The sequence below is a fragment of the Peromyscus californicus genome, unplaced genomic scaffold (genome assembly GCF_007827085.1).
Source record: "Peromyscus californicus insignis strain IS unplaced genomic scaffold, ASM782708v3 Scaffold_9__1_contigs__length_137607984, whole genome shotgun sequence".
Classification (NCBI taxonomy): Eukaryota; Metazoa; Chordata; class Mammalia; order Rodentia; family Cricetidae; genus Peromyscus; species Peromyscus californicus.
In genome coordinates, this window is record NW_026294617.1 from 10967005 (window position 1) to 10991669 (window position 24665).

Below are 24665 nucleotides of genomic sequence, written 5' to 3' on the forward strand. Positions count from 1 at the left end.
GATGGAGCTGTCTCATTACAGGGCCAGGAGCTGCTGGCATTTTGTCACTTAAGCAAGCCTTTGCTTTCATCACAGAATAACAATTCATTTCATTTTTGTTTCGGAGCAGGCATGGGATCAGCTTACATTTGAATCATTTAAAATATGTTGTCTCTTGTTCTCTGCTGATTTATAGTGATAAGCACATAATTTCCTACATTTTTTGTCTATCATGTTTCATATATACTTGTGAAGGGTTTGGGGAAATTTTTGAACAGAAAAGACCAAAAGAAGATAGAGAAGGGGGCACGGAGAAAGACTGGAAGATAATGCTTTCCAGGATTCACGTCAAACATCCCACAGAAGTGGTTATGGAGTTGAAGCCTCCATTCACTTCTGCTCTTCGCTCCGAGCAATAGTCCGGCCTGTCGGCATCTCCTCAGCAAGTCACACTTCTAATACAGACGACCACACTTACGGAGCTGACAGTGGTTTCCATGGTAGCCAGGCAGACAGGAACATCTTCCGGTGACTGGATGACAGTCCTCAGTTGCTGAACACTGGCATATCTGGTTACAGTCTTTCCCATACGTGCCTGGTGGGCAGACTGGGAGGAAGAGGAGAAGTCAACCCAAATGAATTGAATTTGTCTGTGTAAATATGGTCCTAAAAGTGAAAGCAGGGCCAACTTATTAAATAAGACCATTGCCTACAGAAGTGCACAGCCCTTCGGGATTTAGGTTTCATTAAATTTGCTTGGGGATTACTTCACTGTTTGATTTTGTTTTGTTCAGTCAATTTGTGATTGACTGTCAAGGGTTGGCTGCAATTTTCTTGTCATGGAAAAAAATCATAGTGTGATGTCAGAGAAAATCAGCTAAAATAATAGTATAATTCATATGGGACCTTGTATCTGGATCAAGATATTATTTCTGGGGTAGCTTTTTTAAAGTCTCCAGGTGGTTTCTCCCTGCACATTAGCAGGTGCTGTATTTGTGTCGCCGGTCAGCCCCTCAGCCGTGTTCTGCTGTTTTTTTATGTAGTCTCAACAGTGAAATCCCTCCATCCAACATTTCAATCACATCAAGGCATTTTTTTTTTTGTAAAAAGGAAAAAGGGATATGGGTATTTTCAGCACAGAACATGGAATCAAGTAGACAGTTTGGGTTTCATGGTTATGGACACATGGCAATTCAAACAAATTCAGTGGGAAAAAAAGCAGGCCAGTTGGTCATTAGGTCCTTTAGACCTAAGACAGACTAGCAATGTCTCCACCAACATTTAACAGACTGTGCTGTGGGTATAGACACTCTTTGATTTAGAAATACCAATTGCTCAAATATCTGTTCATGGAGCATTCATCCTGAATCTGTCAGGTACTCAAAAAGACACATTTGGCTCGACTGTCCACAAAGCTATTGACTTGGCTGATTAATGTCTAAGGGAGAAGAGCCAACCACAGCTGGGGGTGAATGCAGGCGACCTTCTTGCTTTTTCCACCTCATTGTCAGTAAACTGGGAACATTCTTTCTACCCCACTGTGACATGATATGAACTCCTTAAGGGAAGGAATCTACACGGAAGGCTGACAATCAACTAACGAAATAATTTGTCTTCATTAGAGTCTTACAAAAGTTTTATAAAGTCAAAGTTGAATTGATTACACATTCTTCCTAGCTTTTGTAATCGGTACTTGTTGTGACAGTTACATAGTGATAAAGTTTGGTCTTCACATAGAAAACATGCCCACAACACACTGCGATTAACCACACGGAGAGGTGCAAAGGGTGATTCTGAACATAATAGGATCTGGGTAATAAATTACAGCAGCTCAACTTATTTGCCTATTTTCCATCTTGAGGTGTGGAACCTAATGGCACAGAGAAATCTGAGCTGGTGTGATTTGAATGAGCCATCAAAAATTATGCCGTGTGAAAGTGCCTGGTAAATGTGCAGTCTAGGGAGACTGTGAGCATCTGAACCAAGGGAGCAGACCACTGTCACTGTACTACCCGAGGCCCTAAGAACTTACTGAACAGAAAGCTCTAAAACCAAATTTCCTTCCTACGGAAAGAGGAGTAGCATCTGTAGATTGTCATGAGGAGGAATGCACGCACAGGGAGCACTAACTGACTTAGTGGGCTATCGAGAAGGAGGAGGAGTCTGAGAGGGAGGAGGGAGGAGGGAGGACAGGAAAAGGATGATAAGGAATAATGAACTTGGGAGAGGGACTTATTGGGGAGATATGGGGATAAATGAATGGAGTAAATGGGGGGTGGATATATTCAAATGACATTTTCAACAGTAAAAATATTTGTAGAATATTTGAGTTTAAACCAATTTAAATAAAAGTAATGTGTATGTGCAAACTATAGAGAACAATATAGCATAACTGCTGGGGGAAATTATCTACTATTTAAAGACCCTTTATTGAGGGATTGAGAGATAGCTCAGTAGGGAAAGGTGCTCTCTGTAAAATCGTGGGGACCTGACTCCCAGGACCCACATGTAAACACTTCCAGGAAAGTTAAATGCACAGCTATAATCCCAGTGCTGGGAAAGAAGATACAACTTGATCCTGAGGGTTGTAACCAGCCCACATAGTCTCCTTGGTGAGTACCAGGTCAGTGAGGGCCCCTGTTTTAATGAGACAAGGTGGACTGTGCTTAAGAAATGACACCCAAGGTCACCTCTGATCTCTTCACACATGTACACATAAATGTGCATGCACCCATACACATGTTCATCAACATGCACACATACACACAAAACGTTGAAATGAACTTAAACACATAAATGGAGATTAACCATATCTCATGCATTTTCTTCTTTGGAGGCTTAAGGAAACTAAGCAAAAGTGCTATTCCTTCTACTTCCTAGGGGCAGCCTAAGATAGCATTAGCTTTGACTATGGAAACCAGAGAAATCGGGGTTGGGGATTTAGCTCAGTGGTAGAGCGCTTGCCTGACAAGTGCAAGGTCCTGGGTTTGGTCCTCAGCTCAAAAAAAAAAAAAAAAAAAAAAGGAGAAAACCAGAGAAATAAAAAAATTATAAATGCATGCCTTGTTCAAGAAAAACTTAATTTCTTAGTGGTCTTATGATCAGTTCTCAAGTAATAAAATTAAAATAGAAATAAGGCAAAAGCAAAGAGTCCTAAATGCTACACAAAATGTGTTTTAGAAACCGCACAACACTTTTTCTATTACCTATTCACCACACTACATCTTTTATCAGTTATCACTCAGAAAGAGAAATGGTGACTATGCCCAAGGCCTCAGAAGCATGTGAGTTCATGCAAAGCCGGGCAGGCTCACTTTCTCGGCAAGCAAAGGTGGAAAACAGAGAAGCAAGCACACCTGCTGCCTTTCTCCTGCTTCTAAATGAACTGCACCAGGTCTCAGTATCAGGCCACCACGGGAGACACGCATAACTCTGAGGATTCTTAACCCATCAAGAAGCTGCTTGTGAATACCACAAGGCACCAGGTTCACAAGAGTGTGCAAAGTTATATTTGTATACTCATTAAGCTAACAGTAGTGATATGATAAACATGATCACATAACCATTCAAACAAATACCAAATGTCAGCTGTTGTGAAGGTGCAGGTGTGATAAGCGGAGTAGCATTAGGACCCTATTAGAACTGGCAGGTGTGGGATGGGAGTGCATAGCTCCAGATGTTCTTTGTGAAGAGGGCACTGTGCAACTGAGTTGTTAAAACATCAGAGACAGTGTATGTAGATCAAGGGGAGGAGGACAGAGAAAAGTATGGAGAATAGTTTTCCTTAGGGGACCTGGGGGGACATGAGTGGCTAGGAGAATTCTTAAAGAGTATGACCCATGGCTATTATAACAAAGTTCCATTTATGAATTACTGCTTCAAGCAGACACAGATTTATTATCACATCATTATAGCAGCCAGAAGGCAAAAATCAAAATGTTCTCTCTTGAAGCTAGAAGAGAGATGGGTTTAATTGCCTCATAATTTCTAGAAGCTACTTACAATTCTTGGCTTGTGGTTCATGTCCTCAACAAACAGTTTAGCTTCTTGAGTCTCTGATCTTATAATAATTTTATGATTTCATTAAGTCCACTCAGGTAATTCAAAACTTGAGATGCTCAACTTACCGACATCTACAAAATTCCTTTTTCTTCATGTAAAGTCACATAAATACAGGTTCCAAGAATTAGGACATGGGCATCTTTGAGGGACCTTTATTTAGCCTATTACAATTTCTGCACTCCTTAATGTTGCACATAACTTTGAACTTACTCCTTAGGAGTCATGTTATTATATAGGGTCAAGTTCCTAATAACAGCTAAAAGTACATCCTCCTTAAAAATGAATGTCCATATCATACTGAACAATATGATGTCAAAATATATGGAAAGGCTATAGCTAGTAATTTAAAGATACTTTCATTTAGTAAATGGATCCAAAAGATATCATTTAATATGTCACATTGAGAATGATTTGAGATTCTTCAGAGAGCAGGAACCAGGAAACAGTGGAAGCAGCTTGGGATTCCAGCAGATATTTAGAGAGAGACCAAGAGGGAAGAACTGTGAGAAAAGGACCCTGAGAATGGGTCCTAGGAGGATTTCCAGACCATGAACTGCTTTCTCACCCTAGTGTTCCATACGGTCTCTGTTAAAACCATTTAAAACTATTATGCACACAATAATTCATGGGATTGGACAATGTGCTAACTGAGTATTGAAACCAGAAACAATCCAGAGTGTTCTCAGGATAAGCTCAGGGCTGTCCCCCACCCCTCCCATACACTGTCATTCTGTCTCTGTCTGTCTCTGTGTCTCTGTCTCTCACTCTGTCTCTCTGTCTCTGCCCTCCTCTCTCAGTGTTTCAGAGAAAGTAAGACATAGTTCAACATCCCAAAACTCTCAAGGCATCATGAAGACAAATGGCATAACCTTGGCTATCAGCCTAAAACATCTTTACACAAAAATGTTCTTGTTCATGTTTTATCAGCCACAAGGGCTGGTGAAACTCCTGGTCAGTCTCATTTGAACGGATGGAGTTGATTCCTCTTCCAGATGACATCATTCTGGATGGCAGAACCACAGAACCTCCATTGTGTGGCTTCCCTATGGATGATAACTACATTTTGTTCTTTGAATTGAGCAGTGAAAGCAGTTTTTTTAAAAAAATGAATGGATAATGGCTTTCTGAAGTAGAGATAAAAACATATTTTGGTTGTGAATCTACAGTCTTGGTAAAGTAAATGCCCAAACCATTGTGAAGGAGAAGTACTAGCTTTGCCCTGCTGATTTTGGCAATATTACGGATTTTTATTAAAAGTTGAGAGGCCAACTTTGATAAGATTCAAATGGGAACAAAATCAGTTAGAGAGACAATTTAGTAAATCCCAGGATTTCACAAACCCTCCTGTTCTATCTGTGCTATAGTGCATTTCTCATTATTGCCTTCTGTGTTTAACAAGAAAGAACTCTCTCATTTAAGACGACTTCTAAAAGTAATTCTGTACTTTTCTCCTGAAACTGAAAGTCAAGCGAGACACCAACAAAAGACTTAAGAGAATTTGTCCTTATTCGGTTGTTTTATTTGGATTGGCAAATGCTTTCTCAGATGGCACACAGAAACAAAACACGTAAGAGAATGCAATACATTGGCTTCCCATTTGTTCAGTCATTGTGTTTGGCATTCAGTGTGATACCTTGTAGCTTCTTCAGCAAGACCTGCCCGACCTGCAGGATCATGTGTAGCCTCAGTCCCTTTGCTGTGACTGTCACAAATTTCTTGGCCATCTATTATATCTCAATGCCTCCAACAAGCTAAATAAGCACATAACACACAACCACACACACACACACACACACACACACACACACACACACACATACACACACACGTGTGCGCACATGCATGCTTTGGATCATAGAAAGAAGTATCCTCCATCATGTCAATTTTTAAACTTCAAATTGTGCCTTAAACACTGGTTTTCACAGATCGAGACTGACCTATGTGTTTTACAGCAGCATCTTTTGCTCAGGTCTCTATCAGAAGCCCAGAACCACCAGATGATGGATCAGCTGTCACCTACAGTTCCTGGGAATGTCTTTGTATTAAACTAATGGTGCAGTGGAGAGCCAGCCTGACAGAAAGGTTATTGATTTGCAATCTGGTAAAAGAACTGACAACTTCATTGTTTTAATTGTTCATTTTTCATAGGTTGATGCATGATCTCACCCAGACCTTTTTGCCTCATTCAGAGAATAAATATATGGGAGTCAGGACATTGGAACAACTGGGTCCTTCTTAAAGTTCAAGAACACAGGGTAGCCTTGGTGCCACTGCCTTGGGTCACTAGTAGTCCTTTAGTATGTGGGGACTTGTCAGGGGGTGGTTCTTATCTGTGTTCTACATCTCTTTCCTCTCTTTCAGGAAGACCTATGATGTCAACTGATCTGATTGTTCCTTGAAACAATGTTCTTAGTTCTCACAGCCCATTAAAGGAGAGAGGAGAGAGTGGGCTGAGAGTCACTGTAGTTTAGTCTGGGCTAGGACCTGCCAGACACTGTCACGGTATCACAAAGGCCCAGAGACCTCCTGTATCACAAACTGTTGGGAATAGATGTGGCTCAGAGCTCAGAATAGTGGGAATGTCAAAACATATGACCCAGTTCCCCTGAGAGATTCAAATTCAGTGGATTTGGGATGGGAGATATATATACAATTTGTATGTTACATATATACTACACATAAAGGTATAAAAGACAGGGAGAGGAGAGGTAGGAGAAGGATAAATAACACTAAGGATGTTTGAAAAAGCCATATACAGACTCATACTATTTTATAAGCTTCCTAAAGATGCATATATGTTTTAAGTTTAATTGAAGTTACCCTACATGGAAGAATGATGCTTCCCCAGAAATACATGTTATTACACAAAAAGTCCAGTGTCAAGTACTGGGTATATATTATTGAGTTATTGTTCAGGGGAGGTCCCAGAGACTCCCTAGATGACATAGGCTATTGTCATTTCATATGAATTTAATGGTAAGAAATTATTTGACAAAGACACTATACACTGTAATCACCAAACAGAGAAATCAAGCTGGTGCTGACCTGGAATGATTCTCCCTGCTAGCTTCCACAGTGCTGCATGGTACAATGCAGCCAACAACTACAGTAATGTGTGATCTGGCAAAATATGCTCATTGGTGCAACTGCGATATAGGGGTAACCAACAGTTTTCTAATTGGACTCAAGGTACATTCCACAGGAAGGAACCTGTGCTTTGTGCTATAAATCTGTCCAAGAATCCTTGGCTGGGAAGATAATAGGCCTTACTGCAATTATTTTGTTAAAGGAGATATAGTGTCAAACTGCATTCTAAATACTTATCCTTACACCCATAGACTAGTGCATCCCTCATCAGAAAAGCTCCTTTATGCAGAGGTTGGTGGTTAATACACAGACTCACAACTGGTCACAGTGAAGGTGACAGGTGGCTGGGAGGTACTCAGTCTTAAATTGGACATCTACATCTCCCCCATGACTACCAGATCCACCCTCGAGGTTCAGGGACCACTGTGGAACTGGAAGTGGAAAGATAGGTAGATCTAGTGGTTGGGGAAGACTTATCTTCGGGACCCTTGCACCCACGAACTCACAGCAAGTCTGTTCACAAGCACAAGCCCTGCACAAGATCAAGGCAATCACTACTCTAGCCCGGGAAGGAGGGGGCCCATGGGGCCCCATTCCTAGCTGAGAAGCTACAGTCAGGTGACAGACACTGAGAAGGACAGCTGCTTTTCTTCTTTGTAGTTTTCCCATGTCCCAGGTGATGATGCCCTATAACCATGTACATATGACAGCACTAATTATACTTGATGGGTTATAAAAAGAGAGAAATGTAGAGGGATACCTAAGAGGGAGTGGAGTTTGAGATGGGAAGAATATGATCAAAATATATTTTGTTCATATGTGAAATTACTAAAGAATAAATGAATATTTAAATTCTAGTATGGACTTATGGTTTAGACCTATTGCTCTTGAACAGTGGTTGCCAACCTTAACATAGTTCCTGATGTGTTGTGACCTCAACCACAAAATTATTTCATTGGTAATTCATAACTGTAATTTTTCTACTGTTATGAATCATAATGTAAATATCTGATATGTGACCTCAAAGGGTTCATGACTCACAGGTTGAGAACCATTGCTCTAGAAGGTAGCTCAGGAATTGGAACACACAGATATCTGATAGAATGAATAACTGAACCAAGGTTGTATGGATTAGCAGAGCTAAAACTAGACTGTAAAATTTGAGACCTACAAGTTAATGGACTTTTTATTCTCATCAGATAGCATTCTCTGAAATTCACAGTACCACTTAAAAGAGTATTCTACCAATAGTTTTTGGGTGTTCTAAGGCGCCATGACACAGTAAGGAGGTGACCATTTGCCCACAAAAGTTATTTCAGTATCTGGCCTTCAGAGAGAAAAAGGGAGGGAGGGAGGAAGGGAGGGAGGGAGAGGGGGGAGAAGGAGAGAGGTTGTCTGTGGAGGGGCTACCCCCAACCCCCACAGTTCCCCAGAGTGCACTTGAGTAGGAGCAGCAGGAAATATTAGACAGAAGGATTAGAGGGGGGAGATAAAGACAGAAAATACAGGATAGCCTCGAGAGGGCCTGGAACCTATTCCATCAGGCCTCCACTGTCTCTGCCCCAGGGTATTTATAGGAATACCAAGGGGTGGAGCAAAAGACCTTGCCCCAGCGAGTGCAGACCATCTCAGACACCTGCACTCAGGCCTGCGGTCCAATCATCCCCTCTATCCAACCTGCTGGGTAAAGCCATTAGGAAACCTGGAAATGGGTTCCCACAGTTGTCTATATACCTCAAAATCAGGCAGGTTGGAGTTCCTGATAAACTGTTGATACCCAAACTTCATGATTAGCTCATGTTTTTTTTTTCACATTACCATTGAGAAGAAATTCCTAGGAGAAGGACACATTTACTATTCTGCATGGGCTTGACACAACATACAGAACCCAGAACCCAGGACACTGTTTCAGGGAAAGAGAGAGATAAGGTGAGAAGGGACCTTATCTCAGTCTCCAAGTTCAAAAGTCCAAATGTAACTGTATGCAAGGCTGCTCCCCAGGGACAGTGCAACACTGCAGCATGAAGAGTATTCACAGGTTGTGATTCCATTAAAGGGCTGTGTAGTAGTTACTGTGGGCCAGGTCTCAAGCTTATGGATGATGTAAATTTGAATGTGATTAGTATCTCTTTTTAAATGCCCCATGAACCAATAAATGAAAAACAAATAGTAAAATCTGACCCATAAGTGATAAAAATTGACATAAAAAAGTTAATCCATCCAAACAAATAATAATAGTTGCTCTTGTGGGGATCAGAGCAGGCAGAAGAGGAAGCCAGAAGGAACAACTTGCATGAGAAGTTTTTTATTCAAAGCTTTAGTTACATTTTTCTTCTTGGCTGGAAGACAGAAGTTGGGGACAAGTTGAAGGATCGAAACAGTCTTTATAAGTAGGAGTTTCATCATTTTACACATTTAATCTTAGCCTAATGACAATCTCCATGTGGAAATGGAAGGTGGGAGTCCTGTTGTATGGAATCACAGACATCCAGACAAGAGATTCCAAGATTCTGGGATGCCTGTCTGAAAGGCAAAGAGATGGGACGTGCACCAAGCTATCTTTATAAGGCCAAACAGACTCTGATGGGTGACAGGTTCTCTGTGTAACCAAGGGACAGGCTCCACGGGTTCTCTTGTACTTCATTGTTCGTTTGTACTGTTTGTTTTCACTGTGCATCATCTCATGTTCAAAACATCCTAACAGCCTACATTCTGGGAATGTAGTGGAATATCCAAGAGGAGATGGAGGTGAGGAAGGAGGGGCTTATACATTGAAGGACCAGGCCTGAGAAGGCAACAGCAAATGAGCAATTCTGAGGAAGTCTGCAGACATTTCTACGTGTTTGATAAGAAACCTCCAGCTTTCCTTAGTTGTTGGAGCACAGACTGCAAGAGCCCAAAACAGGGTAGAGTCACTGAGAGAGCAGCTGACTGTTTGACTCTTCAGCATTTGGGAGCAATTTAAGGCTCTGGATCTGAGCAAAGCCACACCTAAAGCAATGTATTTGACACAGGTCCAGAAAACAAACTCCCCTGGTTCATTCCCTTTTCAACTTGCTATGTGAGAACAGGCTCATCCAGGGCACAAACCCCAAGATGGTATTCACAGTGTCTCCTGTCTCTTAATTCAGAGATAAGTTCTCTTCTGCAATGGACAACCTGAATACCAGTGTTAGCACAGTGTCTCTTCAGGTCATCCTCCACAGTGGCTCTCCACTTTGAAGAACTTAGTGGCTGCCATTTTTCAGATGTGTGGCCAGTACTAACAGATACCTAGCAACAACAACAGGATTTCCTCTCCTTCAGTGCTCCTGACAAAATGCAAACAAAGAATCACAACTTCACAGCATTCACAGGATATTCAATGGATATGATAATGCTTGCAGAAGGCAAGTATCTCCTCAGAAAAAAAACAAGGCTTAATTAGCCATAGCTGATGTCTCATCTTCTCTACTGTCTCTATCTTTTTTGTAGTAAAATATGAAAATGAGAAACACAGTTAAAGTACTGTGATTTGGGGATCAGAGAGATGGCTCAGCAATTAAGAGTGCTTGCTGTACAGTCATGAGGACCAGAGTTCAAATCCTACTACCCAGATAATCAGTTATAATTTTGAGGGATCTGATACTCTCTTCTAGCACATACTTGCACACACATGTGCATACACAATACACATAAATATTCATTTATAAATACTGTAGGTAGAAGGCTGATCTTCTGTCGATGCTTAGAATAGGGAATACAGGGTGCTCGTGGAAACTTCAGAGGAGATCACAATGTAAGTGTTAGCATTTTCTGAATGCCAGACACTTGTTCTAACTCCTGCACTCTTTCATTGGATAACCAAAGCCACCCCATGGGAGCAACTATTATTTTTATTTTTTGAAGAATCTAAGGAATCAATGTACAGTCTTTTCCCTGAGTCAGCATTCTGAGTCATGAGTCAGCATTCTGATTCCCAGAAATTAACTGCACAACTGGGGAAGTATGGACATGTCACATTGACTTTTAGACTGGAGGGAACCACAATTCACATTCTCCCCTCTCCTCACAGAATCAGGATATCTCACTGGAGACACCTGGACTGAGATTTTCAAATTACTTATTCTTACATGTGCTACTCAAGGAAAGTCACCTCCTGGAAGCCAGTATCAGATTTTGCATTAAAGTTTCATATTCCAATTTTTATTATGAAAATGACCAGTGAAGTGTTTCTAATAATTGGAATCTGGTACATACTACCATAGTATAATAAAATGGTTGTGTTATATTTAAAATCTTAGTAACTGAAAATCAGATTCTATCTTATAATTTTCTGTTCCTTTATAAATAGGCATGAAGATTCAGATACTATGCTGCTAATCCTGGCTTCCCTTGGGAGCTGTAGGATTTAAATTACAGGACTTGCACACAGGAAAAGCACAGCCTCATGCAATGTCCTGAGTTTGTGCATTATGACAGTATTCCCTGATGCAAGAGTTCTCCTTTGGCGATAGTGAGAACTGACAGATGACAGACAGATGGGAGAGGACAGATGACAGACAGATGGGAGAGAGATATGGCAGTGGGACAGATAAGCCACAACCTGGAAGGGAGCTCTGCATGTAATAGGCAAGAAACCTGAAAACACAAAAGACTTAGTGTGTGTGCTTCTTCTCAGTGGACTGGCACATTCTTATGTGGACATCTAAGACATTTATGGACTACAGACAGTAAGAACAAACTCATAATAATCATTTCATTTTTTCAATCTTACTATCAAAAAATGGAAACTCAAATTTTTATTATTATCAACACGTGCTAATTTGGCTATCCAAATTAAATGATCTTTTAGAGACTATTACTTCAAATCAACATTAAAGTCAATGAATGATATTCCAGCATAACTTTTTATCTCAATGACCACCATACATACTTTTATTTTTCTTTGCCCATGGATGTTTTTACTCATTCTATAAATTAGTATACCTAGAGCAATCAAATGTTGACTATGATGGTCAAATCCACAAAGTGAAGGTGTCCTAGGAGAAAAAAAATGTTTTTGGTTTAAAAAATGAGTGTAAGCACTTAAGATGTAGGATTTCCTAGTTAGTACATCCCTACAGTATTCCTAAAGTCAGTTGAATGATAGGTACATTGAAACCAGGGCCACCCAGCCCTTCTTGGTAATCCCTGCTGACCAAGTGCTACAATCTGTAGAGTCCTTGTTCAATAGTTGTGTGGATCATGCCACTAAATATCTTCACAGACAATTCTATGTCATGAATCTAACATGTAAAATTTCATGTTGAGATATATATTAAGACCACAGATCAAGGGTACAAATATATTAGATGACTTTAAAAATAATAGAGACCTCTCTGCTTAGTGGAAAGCTCTTAGTGCTCTCTTCTATTTCACCAACCACAGAGCTTAGTTTAGTCTTGATGTAATCAAACAGCATATATGAATAATTGGGTTATTCATTTTGTTTTCATGGAACTCTCTATCCTATTTCCCAGAAGGAAAGAGGAGAAATCAAGAAGTTGTTTTCAGTCATGTCACAACATCACAACCCACAGTCCCCCAACCTGCCCACACCCTTCCTGGGGTCACAGAAACAATCATTGATCAGCCTACATTCTTACATCCGAGGTATATATCTTTTAGCCAGCCTGAGCAACCCCCTCTCATCGTTGTAGATAAATAGGTAGCAACAGTGTAAAAATGCAAATAAATTACATTAGGAAATACAAGAAAGGATTGGGAGATGGCTCGGGGGGATAAAGTGCTTGCTCCACAAGTGTGAGGAACCAAGTTTGGATTTAGTACCCACATTAAAAAACAACAAAAAGTTGGGTGTGGCAGTATGCACCTGGAATCTCAGCACCAGGGAATGGAAATAAATGGATCTTCAGAGCTGGTCAGCCAAGCTGAAATGCTGGATTTGTTGTTCAATGTGAGACCCTGAATCAAAACCTAAGGTGGAGAAACAATCGAGGAAGACATTCAAATGCCAACCTCTGGCCTTCACATGCACCTGCTTAAGTTAGAAAAGCTTAGGCTGGGCGGTGGTGGCGCACGCCTTTAATCCCAGCACTCGGGAGGCAGAGCCAGGCGGATCTCTGTGAGTTCGAGGCCAGCCTGGACTACCAAGTGAGTTCCAGGAAAGGCGCAAAGCTACACAGAGAAACCCTGTCTCGAAAAACCAAAAAAAAAAAAAAAAAAAAAAAAAAAAGAAAAGCTTAGATTTTGTTGCAATAAAGTATACCTATAAGAAAGTCAATGGGTTTTTGTCAATTCAAAGTATAGAATCATTGCTTTTATTCCTCTGCTAGTGAAACTGAATGTTCTTTTCTTTTAAAATATTCGTATAAACAGTTATTCAAAATCATCCACTATTGGCACACAAACTCAATTCGTAAATACTGTGTCAATGCTAACTCTGTGACAGGCACTAAGGTTATCTGGTAAAACCTCAAAGTGAAGTCAACCTCTGTATTTTCTTTATTTCAATCACCAAATTCCTAAGGAATCAGAACAACAGAATACTTAAAAACAATTGGCCTCTAAATTTTATGAATGACTTGTTTGAACTCCAGTTACTTGAACTGCCAATTCTCCAAAACAAAGTCTGATTTAATTAGTAATAAAATATTGTGTCTCTCCTTGAAGCGCCATCCTTTCCTAAGCTCAACTCACTTGGTCCAGGGAGTGGAAATGAACTGCTTCATTTTATCACTCTTTTCTTACATATTGTCCTAAATAAGTCATATTCTTCCTTAATAATTGGAAAGCATTTTCATTTGTGCCCTGGGAATGACTAGAGGAGCTTTTAATATTATTAAGTCTAGATCAAATCCATTCAGTCCAAACTGGGAATGAGACTAACACATTTTAGCCACACCCACTTCTCATCAATTATTCACACCAGTGTTGGTGGCCTCATCACAGAATCCTTGACATCTGTGACCAGAAGTTCCAGACACTGGTTACTTTCATACATTCTGCTGACAACCTTTGAACCAAGCTGCCAAGTCCAAGCTTACTATGCAATCTTAACATCCAAATGGTGATTCATTGTTTGCAAACAGAGACAGATTAGTATTGTTAACTTGACCTCAGCCTCTAACTCAGAGGCAAAGAGGCTTAAGGACCTGGCCATCTTAACTAGGGCAAGACATAAATCAAACTACCTTCAGCACCATGAGGACATGAGCATTCGGCATCTTACGAACTCCAAAGTGCCATGGGTTTCTCTTGGAAGATGAAGGTGAGCTTGATTACAAAAGACTCCATTACTTAAATGAGTTTAATAAAATATAGAGGGACCAGCTTTGCCATGGTTTAACAGAGTTTGATGAATAAATAGCTTCACTTTGAGAGTTCACCAACTGTGTAGCTCTTAGGAGCAAAGGTATTTTGAGATTATGAGTACAAAAAAAGAGTGTGAATAATATCTCAATCTCTCAGCTACAAGCAAATCAAACTAGGGAGTCACTTCTCAGCAGGTGCACCTGCAAGATTTTAAAAGGAAAAGGTAAGAGAAACAAAAAAGGCTGCCATGTGGAAGACACAGGAGAATAACTTGCTCCATAAGGAAAGACACAAATTTGGGCCAAATATGATCACTGAAAAAGAATTTAAGGGTATGTTAAATCTCCTCATGTGAGTTAGACTGCAGTTTTATTAAATGTTGGTTGAACTGAATTCAAGCAGTGTGGATCTACCATTAAGGGGAAATAAAAAAGACTTAGTAACTGACAGGTCATGCTCTTGGTCTGTAATACTGACTCTTCTGTTCCTCTATATTTCAACTGGAAAACAGAAACTAAAAGTGTGTGAGAGTGTGTGTGTGTGTGTGTGTGTGTGTGTGTATGTGTGTGTGTGTGTGTGTGTGTGTGTGTGTGTGTGTGCGTGTGTGTGTATAAGAAATCTAGTTCAGAAATCAAGCAAAGTCAAAGTTAAACGTTTTAAAAATGTGAGCATCGATGATAGCAGCAATCCTAATAGTTTTCAGTTATATTTATAGTTTTACTTTCCTGCTTCAAATCTGGAAAGTGTTGACCTCCTTGTCATCAGTTTGGAAATATGATAACTCAATATTGCTGCTCTTGATGTCTCCATAAAAGTATTGGTTTTGCAAATCAAATCTTCTTGGAAATTGTTCTAGAAAGAAAAAAAATCACTTTTCTACAAAAAAGTAAATAAGTTCTTGGGAGAGTTCTTCCCAGAGTGCTTTGTGGTCACATGTTTCTAACAAAAGATGACATCTCCCAGAAATACTATGGACATTTTCTCTTTTAATAGTTTGCCACACTGTAAGTTATTATGAATCTGAAGATCATAAGTATGGCACCAGTGGGTTTTGTCAAAATAGATAAGCATTTTGGGGTTGGGGGCAGGGCTCTGGAGATACAACTTAACAGGAAGTGGCATTCACCAGCATCTAAGGATCCAAATGGCATGTGTGTGTATACCCAAGGATACAAGTAACACCTACCATCCTCTGATGCTGGTGCATCCATATGTGTCTAACTGGGACTAAGCAACAACAATGTACTGATTGAAATGAAAATGTCTATATCTTGTCTGATTGTTTTGTCTATCCTCCCTGGCCCTGCTTTTTTTTATCTTCTAAGTTATTGAGTTGATCAAAACTTGTATCACTTCTAAAGACTGGGCGTTTATAGCTCCTTTCTCCATACCACAGTGGGAAGATAATTTTAAGTGGGCACTTTTGCGAGATGAGCATAGAATAAAACAACTTTTGAGTGTACGCTACTAAAACTGTAAGATCTACTGAAAAATAAAGTGGGGAGTGAGTGACAACCGGAGACCTGCAAGTGCCCACATCCATGTCTACACAGCACTGTCACAGGCTGCTCCGTCCACCTTCATTGTCTTCACTAGCTTCAACCCAGGCAGGGAGGCACTGGAACGCTATGCACTTGAGCAACAGCTCAACTCACAGAGATCCATCTGATCAGGCTGAGAAACAGAAAACAACACCTTCACCCTCTCTTTTCCTCTTCTCTCTTCCTCTTCCTCCCCACCCTCTTATTTCTGTACTCTGGTCTAATGTCTAGCAAATGAATCAATTTTAGTTTTAGGCTCTGGACATACACTTTTCAAACACAAGGAACTCTTGCATTTTTAGTCGGGTTTAAAGACACCCTGTAAAACTACTCATTGTCTCTTTGATGTGGAACATGGAGAACTTCATCAACAATATCTATTAAGAAGACTATGCAACAATTATTATTTTATTTTGTATATGATGTATTTGCATGTAGGAGGTGTACTCACCTGTGCATGCTTATATGGAGACCCAAAGATTCCCTTCAGGTTTCTTTCTCTGTCACTCTCTACTTTGTTTTTGAGATGGGGTCTCTCACTGAATCTGGAGTTTGTCAATTGAGCTAGACTAGCAGGCCAGCAAACCCAAGGATCTGCATGTCTTTGCTCCCCAGTGCTGGAGTCACAGGCATGTAACTTACTTGGATTCTTGGATCTGAACTAGGTCTCTATGTTTGTACTAGCACTTTACCCATGAAACCTTCCCTGAAGCCCCTATTGAATAATTTTAAAGCATTAAGTCCAAAGGTCATTTTACTCAATTAATAAAAAATTATAATCTAACAAGAACTTCATAATCCCACATCATACTTTCAACACAAAAGTTTATGGTGCAAGGCAGGTGTAAATGCAAAATTATCTACATAAATCTCTTTCCTTCCTTTTTGGTAAATACATTTTTTTTTTACTAAATGATTATATTATACAACAGTCATTGTCAGGAGTTCATCCTGTATACATAATCTGTTTTCCACACATCATCACCCTGAGTCCATGGGAATGTTCCTTTTAAACAGTACCCTATGCCTTAGTCCTTTTAAACAGTACCCTGTGTCTTTGTGCTTATGCCTTAGAAGCAGGTGAACAGTACCCTGTCTTAGTCCAGAAGCTGATGAACAGTACCCTATATTTTAGTCCAGAAGCTGGTGAACAGTATGCTATATCTTAGTCCAGAAGCTGGTGAACAGTACCTTTTGTCTTAGTACAGAAGCTGATGTTGAATAACAACACTGTCTCTTTCCTTCACTCCAAACTCATTAGTTATCTAAAAATTAGAACTCACAAAGGAGAGCCTAAATTTTCAAAGCACTCAAGTTGCACTGATCCTCATCTGCTTGGGGTAGGCAGCAGAGGAGGAAGGGGCTGCTTTATGAAAGCTGGAATATGGACTTAAAACAATCTCTTCTAAAGCTTGAAAGGATCCACAGGAAAAGAAGTAAACAGTCATATTAAAGGAAGTAGTGATACTAGGCTCCATCCTTTGTCTAATACTAGGCTAATCCAATCTGGCAACCTCTCCTCATGAGCAGGCACAGAGTGCAGCTATGAGCAGCCTGCAAAGGCAGAGCTCCTGCTCCCCCTTCTCTTAGTTTCCCTTGAGTCTCTCAATATCCCTCTTCATATTTTGTTAGTTCAGCCAACCAACAAGGGAGCTGAGAACATCTTCCTCTCTGTCGGGACTCCTGGGCAAAGCTGAACACAGTAGGTGATGGGTAGATAGAAGGAGACCATGGGAAACAGATGGCAGCCAGACTGGTGTGTGTGTGTGTGTGTGTGTGTGTGTGTGTGTGTGTGTGTGTGTGTGTGTGTGTGTGTGTGTGTGTGTGTAGGGTGTCCAGAGATAAGTCTTGCATGCTTCACATTTTTCAACATGGGTCCATCCTTGATGGGTAATTTTGGGTCATGTAGGATACATATGGCTCTCACCAAAAAAGGAGATTTTCTTTTAAAAGAAAATGAGTGAAGCTGTTGCATCCTTACCAATTTTTGTGGTATTATTTGCAGCCTGTGACTTTGGGTGAATGTTTAACCAGTAATAAAATGCTTTGATTGGGAAAAATACTTGACATTTGTATTGAGGGCATTGTTGTTGAAAATTCAAAGTAAATGCTGGTGTTGCCTTTTAGAACAGAAAGAAAAGAATGAACAAAACTGTGACAGCCTCTTTGGAGAACAGGAGAAAGAGGCTGAACAAGGTAAGTAAAATTTGGATTTGAAGCATGTTAAAGTGATATCAAAGAGAAGGCCAAAGAACTGTCTCACGTGTAGACTGCAATGCTGTCTTACCATCTTGATTTATGGTTTTTACAATAAGCAAGAACATTTAGATGATGTGAAGGTGTTAGGGAGCAAAGGGAGCATTTCCTTAGATATGCAAGCGGGTATACTGTCACTGGCTTGGGGAAGTCACATCCATTTGCCTAATGAAGTGTTTTGGTAAGTCTACTTCCATGTCCTGGCAAAAATTTTAAAACAAATGTTTTCAAGTTAACAAGGTTGTCTAGAATAGCAGTTTCAGTTGATATTTTTGTAAGTGGAAGAACTTTCAGAACTGGCACCATGATAGTTGGATATGCCCCCTGTTTGTCAAGGTCGGGCTTCACAGGCCCAACCTCACACACCTAGAGGGAGTGTAAACTGGTGAGACCTTCTATTTGGAACATAGGCATGATTTATAATAATGATTATAGTTACTAGTTAACTATAGCTAATATAATATATTTTAGTTGACAAGCCTTTCAACTCTGAGTCTAGGGATTTGATTTACAAAAATAGTCACAAGAAACCTATGAAAATATTTTGTACTGTGCAAGTTCTGAAAAGTACTGAGCAAGTCCTGAACATTACCTGTAGTTGATTTGTTAAACAAATCATTTCAGAGACAAGCAACAGAATGTGGGAAAGGCAGATCTTAGTAGGCTGGTATAACGTGTATCATAATTTAATGAGTGAATACTTAAGCAACACAAAGAGTCTTTGGTACAATTGCAATTACATGGAAGTGTGCTGTGCTTGCCTGTATAGGGTGATGCTGTGTCTGGGGCTTGGGATGAGAAAACCCAGAGAAGCTTTTCTTTGTGGCACACAATTCTGGACCTATCATTTAAAATATTTCTCATTATTTTTCCTACAATGTTTTTGCAATATATATGTGCCTATATGATATAATAAAAATGAGGTTTGAGTTTCTTTTTAAATTTTGGTCCAAACTTACAATGAGTGAGGGAGCCTCTGCCCTCTAGTGGGCAACTTTAGCAATTCCTTTTCCTTAAAACAGCTTTATTCCATGTTCTGGAAAAGCCTCAACTTCCCCCATCTGTTTATACATGGATAGAATCAGCTCAATTTTGTATCAGGCAGCATTAAAATTATACACACAATTCAGTCACACCAACTGTATTTCTTAGTTTAGAAATCCTGGGAACATTTTGGCAAGTTTGAATTCCTGATGTATTTTCAACACCTACTGCATTCTTTGCTGTGAGAGCCTATTTTCTAGTCCAGATTACAGCAAATGCTGACACTTAATAATTGCACAAGCTCCTTGCTAATAGACAATCAGCCCTGGAGACACCAGTCTCTAAACTTGAATGCACGAAGGCCTTTGCCACCTCAAAATGGAATCGTTTCCCTGAATAATGAAGGCGCTGGTGTTCATGGTCTGATCTAAAACATTTCCAACGAGAGAAAATATTTCAGAACTATATATGGCCACGTCAACCGCCAAGTTCCCTCGGTCCAACTGAAGGCGTGCAGAGCTTCCTGTCAACTTGCTCTCTGATGCAGAACAGTCTCCAAGCCCACAGCAGAGGCTTGCTATTAACTATTGGCTACCTTGGAAATGTACCGTCTCTCATTGCAAAACTCCCCAAAGGGCAATTCAAATCACATTTAGAATTTCCTATTTACATTGCAATGGCCATGGCAGAAGTTTGAATGTCGCCACACAAATCTAGTACCAAATGCAGAGCGTGTTCAGCAGATTCGGTTTCAGAATTCACTTCACATGAGCATATTTTCATGGTGAAAGGGGAGGGAGTGTCAAGGGATAAGGCTGTGGTATGAACTTGGAACTTAACCCTTTATGCTCTTGAATGAATGAACTCACGTTTTCACAGAGGCCAAAGAAAATCTATTGAAAAAATTAACACAGTAACCCTGCTTTGTATATTCCTGTGCAGATGTATTATTGAGTGAGAGAGGCTCCTAACTACTTCCAGTTGAACTTCCAAGTGTGAGAAGAAGAAATTTAGTTATATTAGCCTAGGAAGTAGAGACAATGCAAATAATTTCCAGGCCAGCCATAGAGATTGCTAATTCTCTATGTTCGTCAGGCTGTGCCTGCCTGCGGGGCTGCATACTGGGACAAACATTTTATCCTCTTGAGTTTTCTAGTAGACGATTTATAATAGGAGATAAACACATGATGTTTAGTGAATCTACCTCACCTGTTCTGCCTTGCTTTTGTTACAAGGAAGGATCATCAAAAAGGAAGTGTTATTTCACCTGGGCATGGCCACACATTCATAAGGTTTGAATTATGAATATTCTCTAGATTCACGGGGCTCATGCAGACAAAGCTGAAAGGTAGGCCTGACTTGGAGCAGACTGCTTGGGTTTCCTATTACAGATACATGGATGTAGATTATTCACAGTGTACAGTGATGCACCCATTGATTTGTCAGAATTGGACATTGAAATAATTTATCATGACCTTGTCCCAAGTGAACTGTACCTGCAGGCAAAACATAACTATCCTGGACTTCAAGGCCCAGGGAAAGGACAAGGCCTATCATTTGGCCTTTATCTGTTGTAAAAAAAAAAAAAAGAAAAGTAACAATTGTCACTGAACTACGTGTACTTTTGAACAATCCTGAATTTTGAGATTCAGATTGTTGCCTCAGACTCCCAGATGATAAAACTCATGTGGGGTTTGGACCATGTGTGTTACCTTCAGATGGAGATGAATATATGAATGTATAAGGAGAACAGACCTATCAGCATATGGTGCCTTCTTAAATCAGATAGAAGAAAATTGACTGTTATTAAAATCCCACTGGGTAGCTGGGGAAGTGACTCAGCTCATGCACACATAGACATGTGAATATCACACACACATACACATGCACATCATACACAGAGACACACAAATTTTTTAAATTAAAAAATGCATTGTGGTAGAAATGACTTTCCTTCTTAGATTTTGAATTTCTTAGAATATGAGGAGCCATTTCTTTCTACTGGTTTTGGGTAGTAAGTTACGATGTTAGTTTACTATATCAAATTGAAACTCAGTTTCTTTAAGTAGTTTGGAAACCCATAACTCATCCCATACATTTTGCTTAATATCTGAAACCAAACAGGAGAGGAGGACCATAGCTCTCCTCACACACTAGCTTCAAATGTGAGGAAGGCCAGGCACGTCAGAGAATCATCCACACTCAAATAGTTGCTACTTTAAGAACTCTTAACCCGGCCTTCTGCAATACTCAGCAGCATCTTGTTCAAGCATGTTGTTTCAATCTTCACCGACAGTCTCCCCGCACATGGTAGGCACCAGAGTGTAATGAAACACTCAGGGACCAGGCGAGATCTGGTTTCTATCCGACTTCTGCAAAATGAATACGACAAGACTTACCACTCATCGTGTCCTCGGGCATCAAAGACAAGGCTCGTACAACAGCTGGGCCAGAGCCTGGCAGAGAAGTGGCCAAAGGAGCTGTTTCAGTTTTGAGTGACTAGTGAGTCAGCTGAGGCACGAAGAGCAGAGCAGCAGTGCCCAAAGGAAAGGTAGGAAACTCACGACCAGAGCTCATCCTGCTTATCCAAGGGCGAGCTTGGCTGTTCACCCGGGCACTATTTACAGCTTTCTAAACGCTGTAGCCAGCACTCTCCAAGACAGGCTTAGCCAAGCTGGTCTTTGCCGAGAAGTCACTGCACACATGCAGCTAGTGAGAGCGACAACGTCCTCGCACCACGCCTGTCCTCGCGCCACGCCTGTCCTCGCGCCACGCCTGTCCTCGCGCCACGCCTGTCCTCGCGCCACGCCTGTCCTCGCGCCACGCCTGTCCTCGCACCATGCCTGTCCTCTGCTCCAATCGCTTCAGCACTTTTGCCCCTTTCACTCAGTGGGAGCCCGTTTCATAGTTTCCCCAAAGTCCACAGAACAGGTCCCTCAAGTCTTCTGACTTCATCTCCATAAACTTCTTTGCTCTCTGCTACTGCTGGCCCTGGCTCCATGTTCTTAATCTCTCACTGTGACTCCAATCCTGCCTCTTCAGCGATGCCTACCTTTAAGAGTCTGCTTACCAAGTGAAGTGTGGCGTCAACTCTGCATGCCTGGTCCCACTTAGTGTTGTCTGTATTTGCTTCTACTTTGTCCATTTCCAATGACAGTTACCTCCCACTAGACTGTGAATGTCCTTGATATGTTTCTTGTTTGTGGTGTATTTATTCTAGGTAGAACATAAGCACTAATATATGGGGCTCTCCGATTTGTTCATGGGTAGAACCCAACTGATTCCAAGATTAACACTTGGTGTGTAGAAAGTAGTATGGAATATTAATCAGTAATCCATGGAAGTAAGTGTACTGGAAGAGACAATCTTTGAAAAGATATAAAACTTTACAGTGATCAGAAAATTAAAAATATTTCCTTTAAAACTTGACACAAATTGAGGCAACAAAGTAATTTATTTATAATGCACAAATAAGTGGCTTATCAATTTTGGGGACCAATTTGGTATTATTTAATAAGGCCAATGGAAAATATGGTAGTCTTCCACCCAACAAGTGGGCTTATTAATGCAAACCATAAAGAAACCATGCCTTGTTTGTTCAAGGAGATGAATAGAAAGATAAGTGTGGAAAAGCTATGCTGATATGAACAAATGGGAAACAGCTTATAGTCCTTCTCTCAGGAGAATGAAAAACTAGTGTGCTGTCTTCTACTCACACAACTCAACTTTTACACAGCAAAAAATGGGCACAGCCAACATTGATCAGTACAAAATGGTTTCCAAAACAGTGTTGAGCAAAAATCCATGTTGTCAGCTGAGATCACAAAATGAAGTGATTTGTTAATCAGTGATTAGAAGCATGTAGAATGACAGTCTAGCTTATGAACTGAACATGTTTGCTCTTTACTATCTAACAATCGGGTCCCTGAGCATTTCCCCACACTGTAGTTTACCCAACAGTGTTCTTCACTGTCAAGCCAACTGCTTCACCTGTTTCCTGACACTGCTCCAGATTTGGCTAAGTTCAATGATTTTTGCTCCAGATACAAATAATTGTAAGTTGTGCTTCAGAACTCTTTCCGTTGGCTTCACGTAAACAAACATGCATTCATTGACTCTGAGGAAAGCTGCCCCAGATCCCCAAAGTCACACACACTGTTTGCATTAAGCAATCTAGGTCCTTAGAGTTCAGCCATGACTTTCCTAAAGCGCTGTTTTCATAGGCTTTATCTTATTTCACGTGACCTATCCCCAGCAACAAACCTTTTCAGTTGTTATCTGCAGATACCGATAGCACTTTCCATCTTTGTGGAGACAGAACCATTCTGTGGTTCCCAAACACTAGATTATCAGGTAGATAGCACCATTTTTAGATACAGACTAAATTGGTGGAACATTAAGTACAAAAACAGTTAAGAAGTTAATGCATACATTCCAAAATGCCAGAAGCTTCATTGGTTATTTGAAACAGGGCAAAACATTACATATATAATATATATCAGTTTCTGGATGGTCATGAACTACTTTGGTTTCTGCCTTTGAAACATTGCAATTTTTCAATAAATGCTTTGCTTAGGGTGGAAATGACCTAGAAAATTCCTGGCTCGCAGCATGAATTCTTCTCGTTGTGAATGTGGGTATGTCTCTTTCATAGTAAACACTGACAAGATGAGATTAGGGTGGTCCTGAACAAGACTGCTTAGGAGGGACTGCATGTATTCCTCAACATACAAGGCTAAGAGCCTTGCTGGCTGTAGTCCTGCTGACAGCCGTGCTTATCTGGCTTTGTCTAAGTTAGCTGTTAGCAAGCTTCATTGCAGCGGTTACTAGTCTGAGACCACAAGTCTGGGATCCCTCTGGAAGAGTTAGCAAAAATGAATGAATGTGCATACACATTTTTCTAGGGAGAATTTGCACAGTTTTGTTTGTTTGTTTGTTTTAAACACATCCTCTAAAATTCTGAGAGTCTCTTCAAACTTTAAAGGCTGAAAGAAGTGTTTTCTTGGAACTCAGAGGGGGCTGGTTTCTTGGCTCAGTCCCATGAGGTGCTGATTCAGCACTCTGTGCTCCAGCTTCAGAAACTTGCGCTTTTTAACATTCTCTTAGTAGGTCTTGGTGCACAAGGGACATTGGTCAATGACTAAGTGACATTTTTGGTATTGTTTCTGGCCAGTCTTATCTCATTTATTCAAACAGGCACTGTCCCACTGACCTGCATACAAATCATTCTGCATTGTTTTATTTATTTTACATTTTGACAAGAGATCATATCAGGATTGTGATTATGATAGAAAAACACTGCTCTACCAAGCTACATTTACTTTTTTTTTTTTTTTGGTGTTTTGAGATAGTGTTTCTCTGTGTAGCTTTGGAGCCTTTCCTAGAACTCACGCTGTAGTCCAGGCTGGCCTCAAACTCACAGAGATCTGCTTGCCTCTGCTTCCTGAGTGCTGGGATTAG

General features: G+C 40.4%; 1 protein-coding gene across 13 annotated transcripts in view; it reads right to left on the minus strand.

Moving 5' to 3' along the window:
* LOC128106497 (EGF-like and EMI domain-containing protein 1) overlaps positions 1-24665 on the minus strand; it is a 719003-nt gene that overhangs the window by 26841 nt on the left and 667497 nt on the right. For all 13 annotated transcript variants that reach the window (XR_008216732.1, XR_008216730.1, XR_008216731.1 and 10 more), the window contains one exon: positions 458-586. Coding sequence is in view for 10 of the 13 variants with exons in the window: in XM_052732015.1 (XP_052587975.1) it covers positions 458-586 (129 nt within the window). In the remaining 3 variants the exon portion in view is untranslated. The remainder of the gene's footprint in view (positions 1-457; positions 587-24665) is intronic.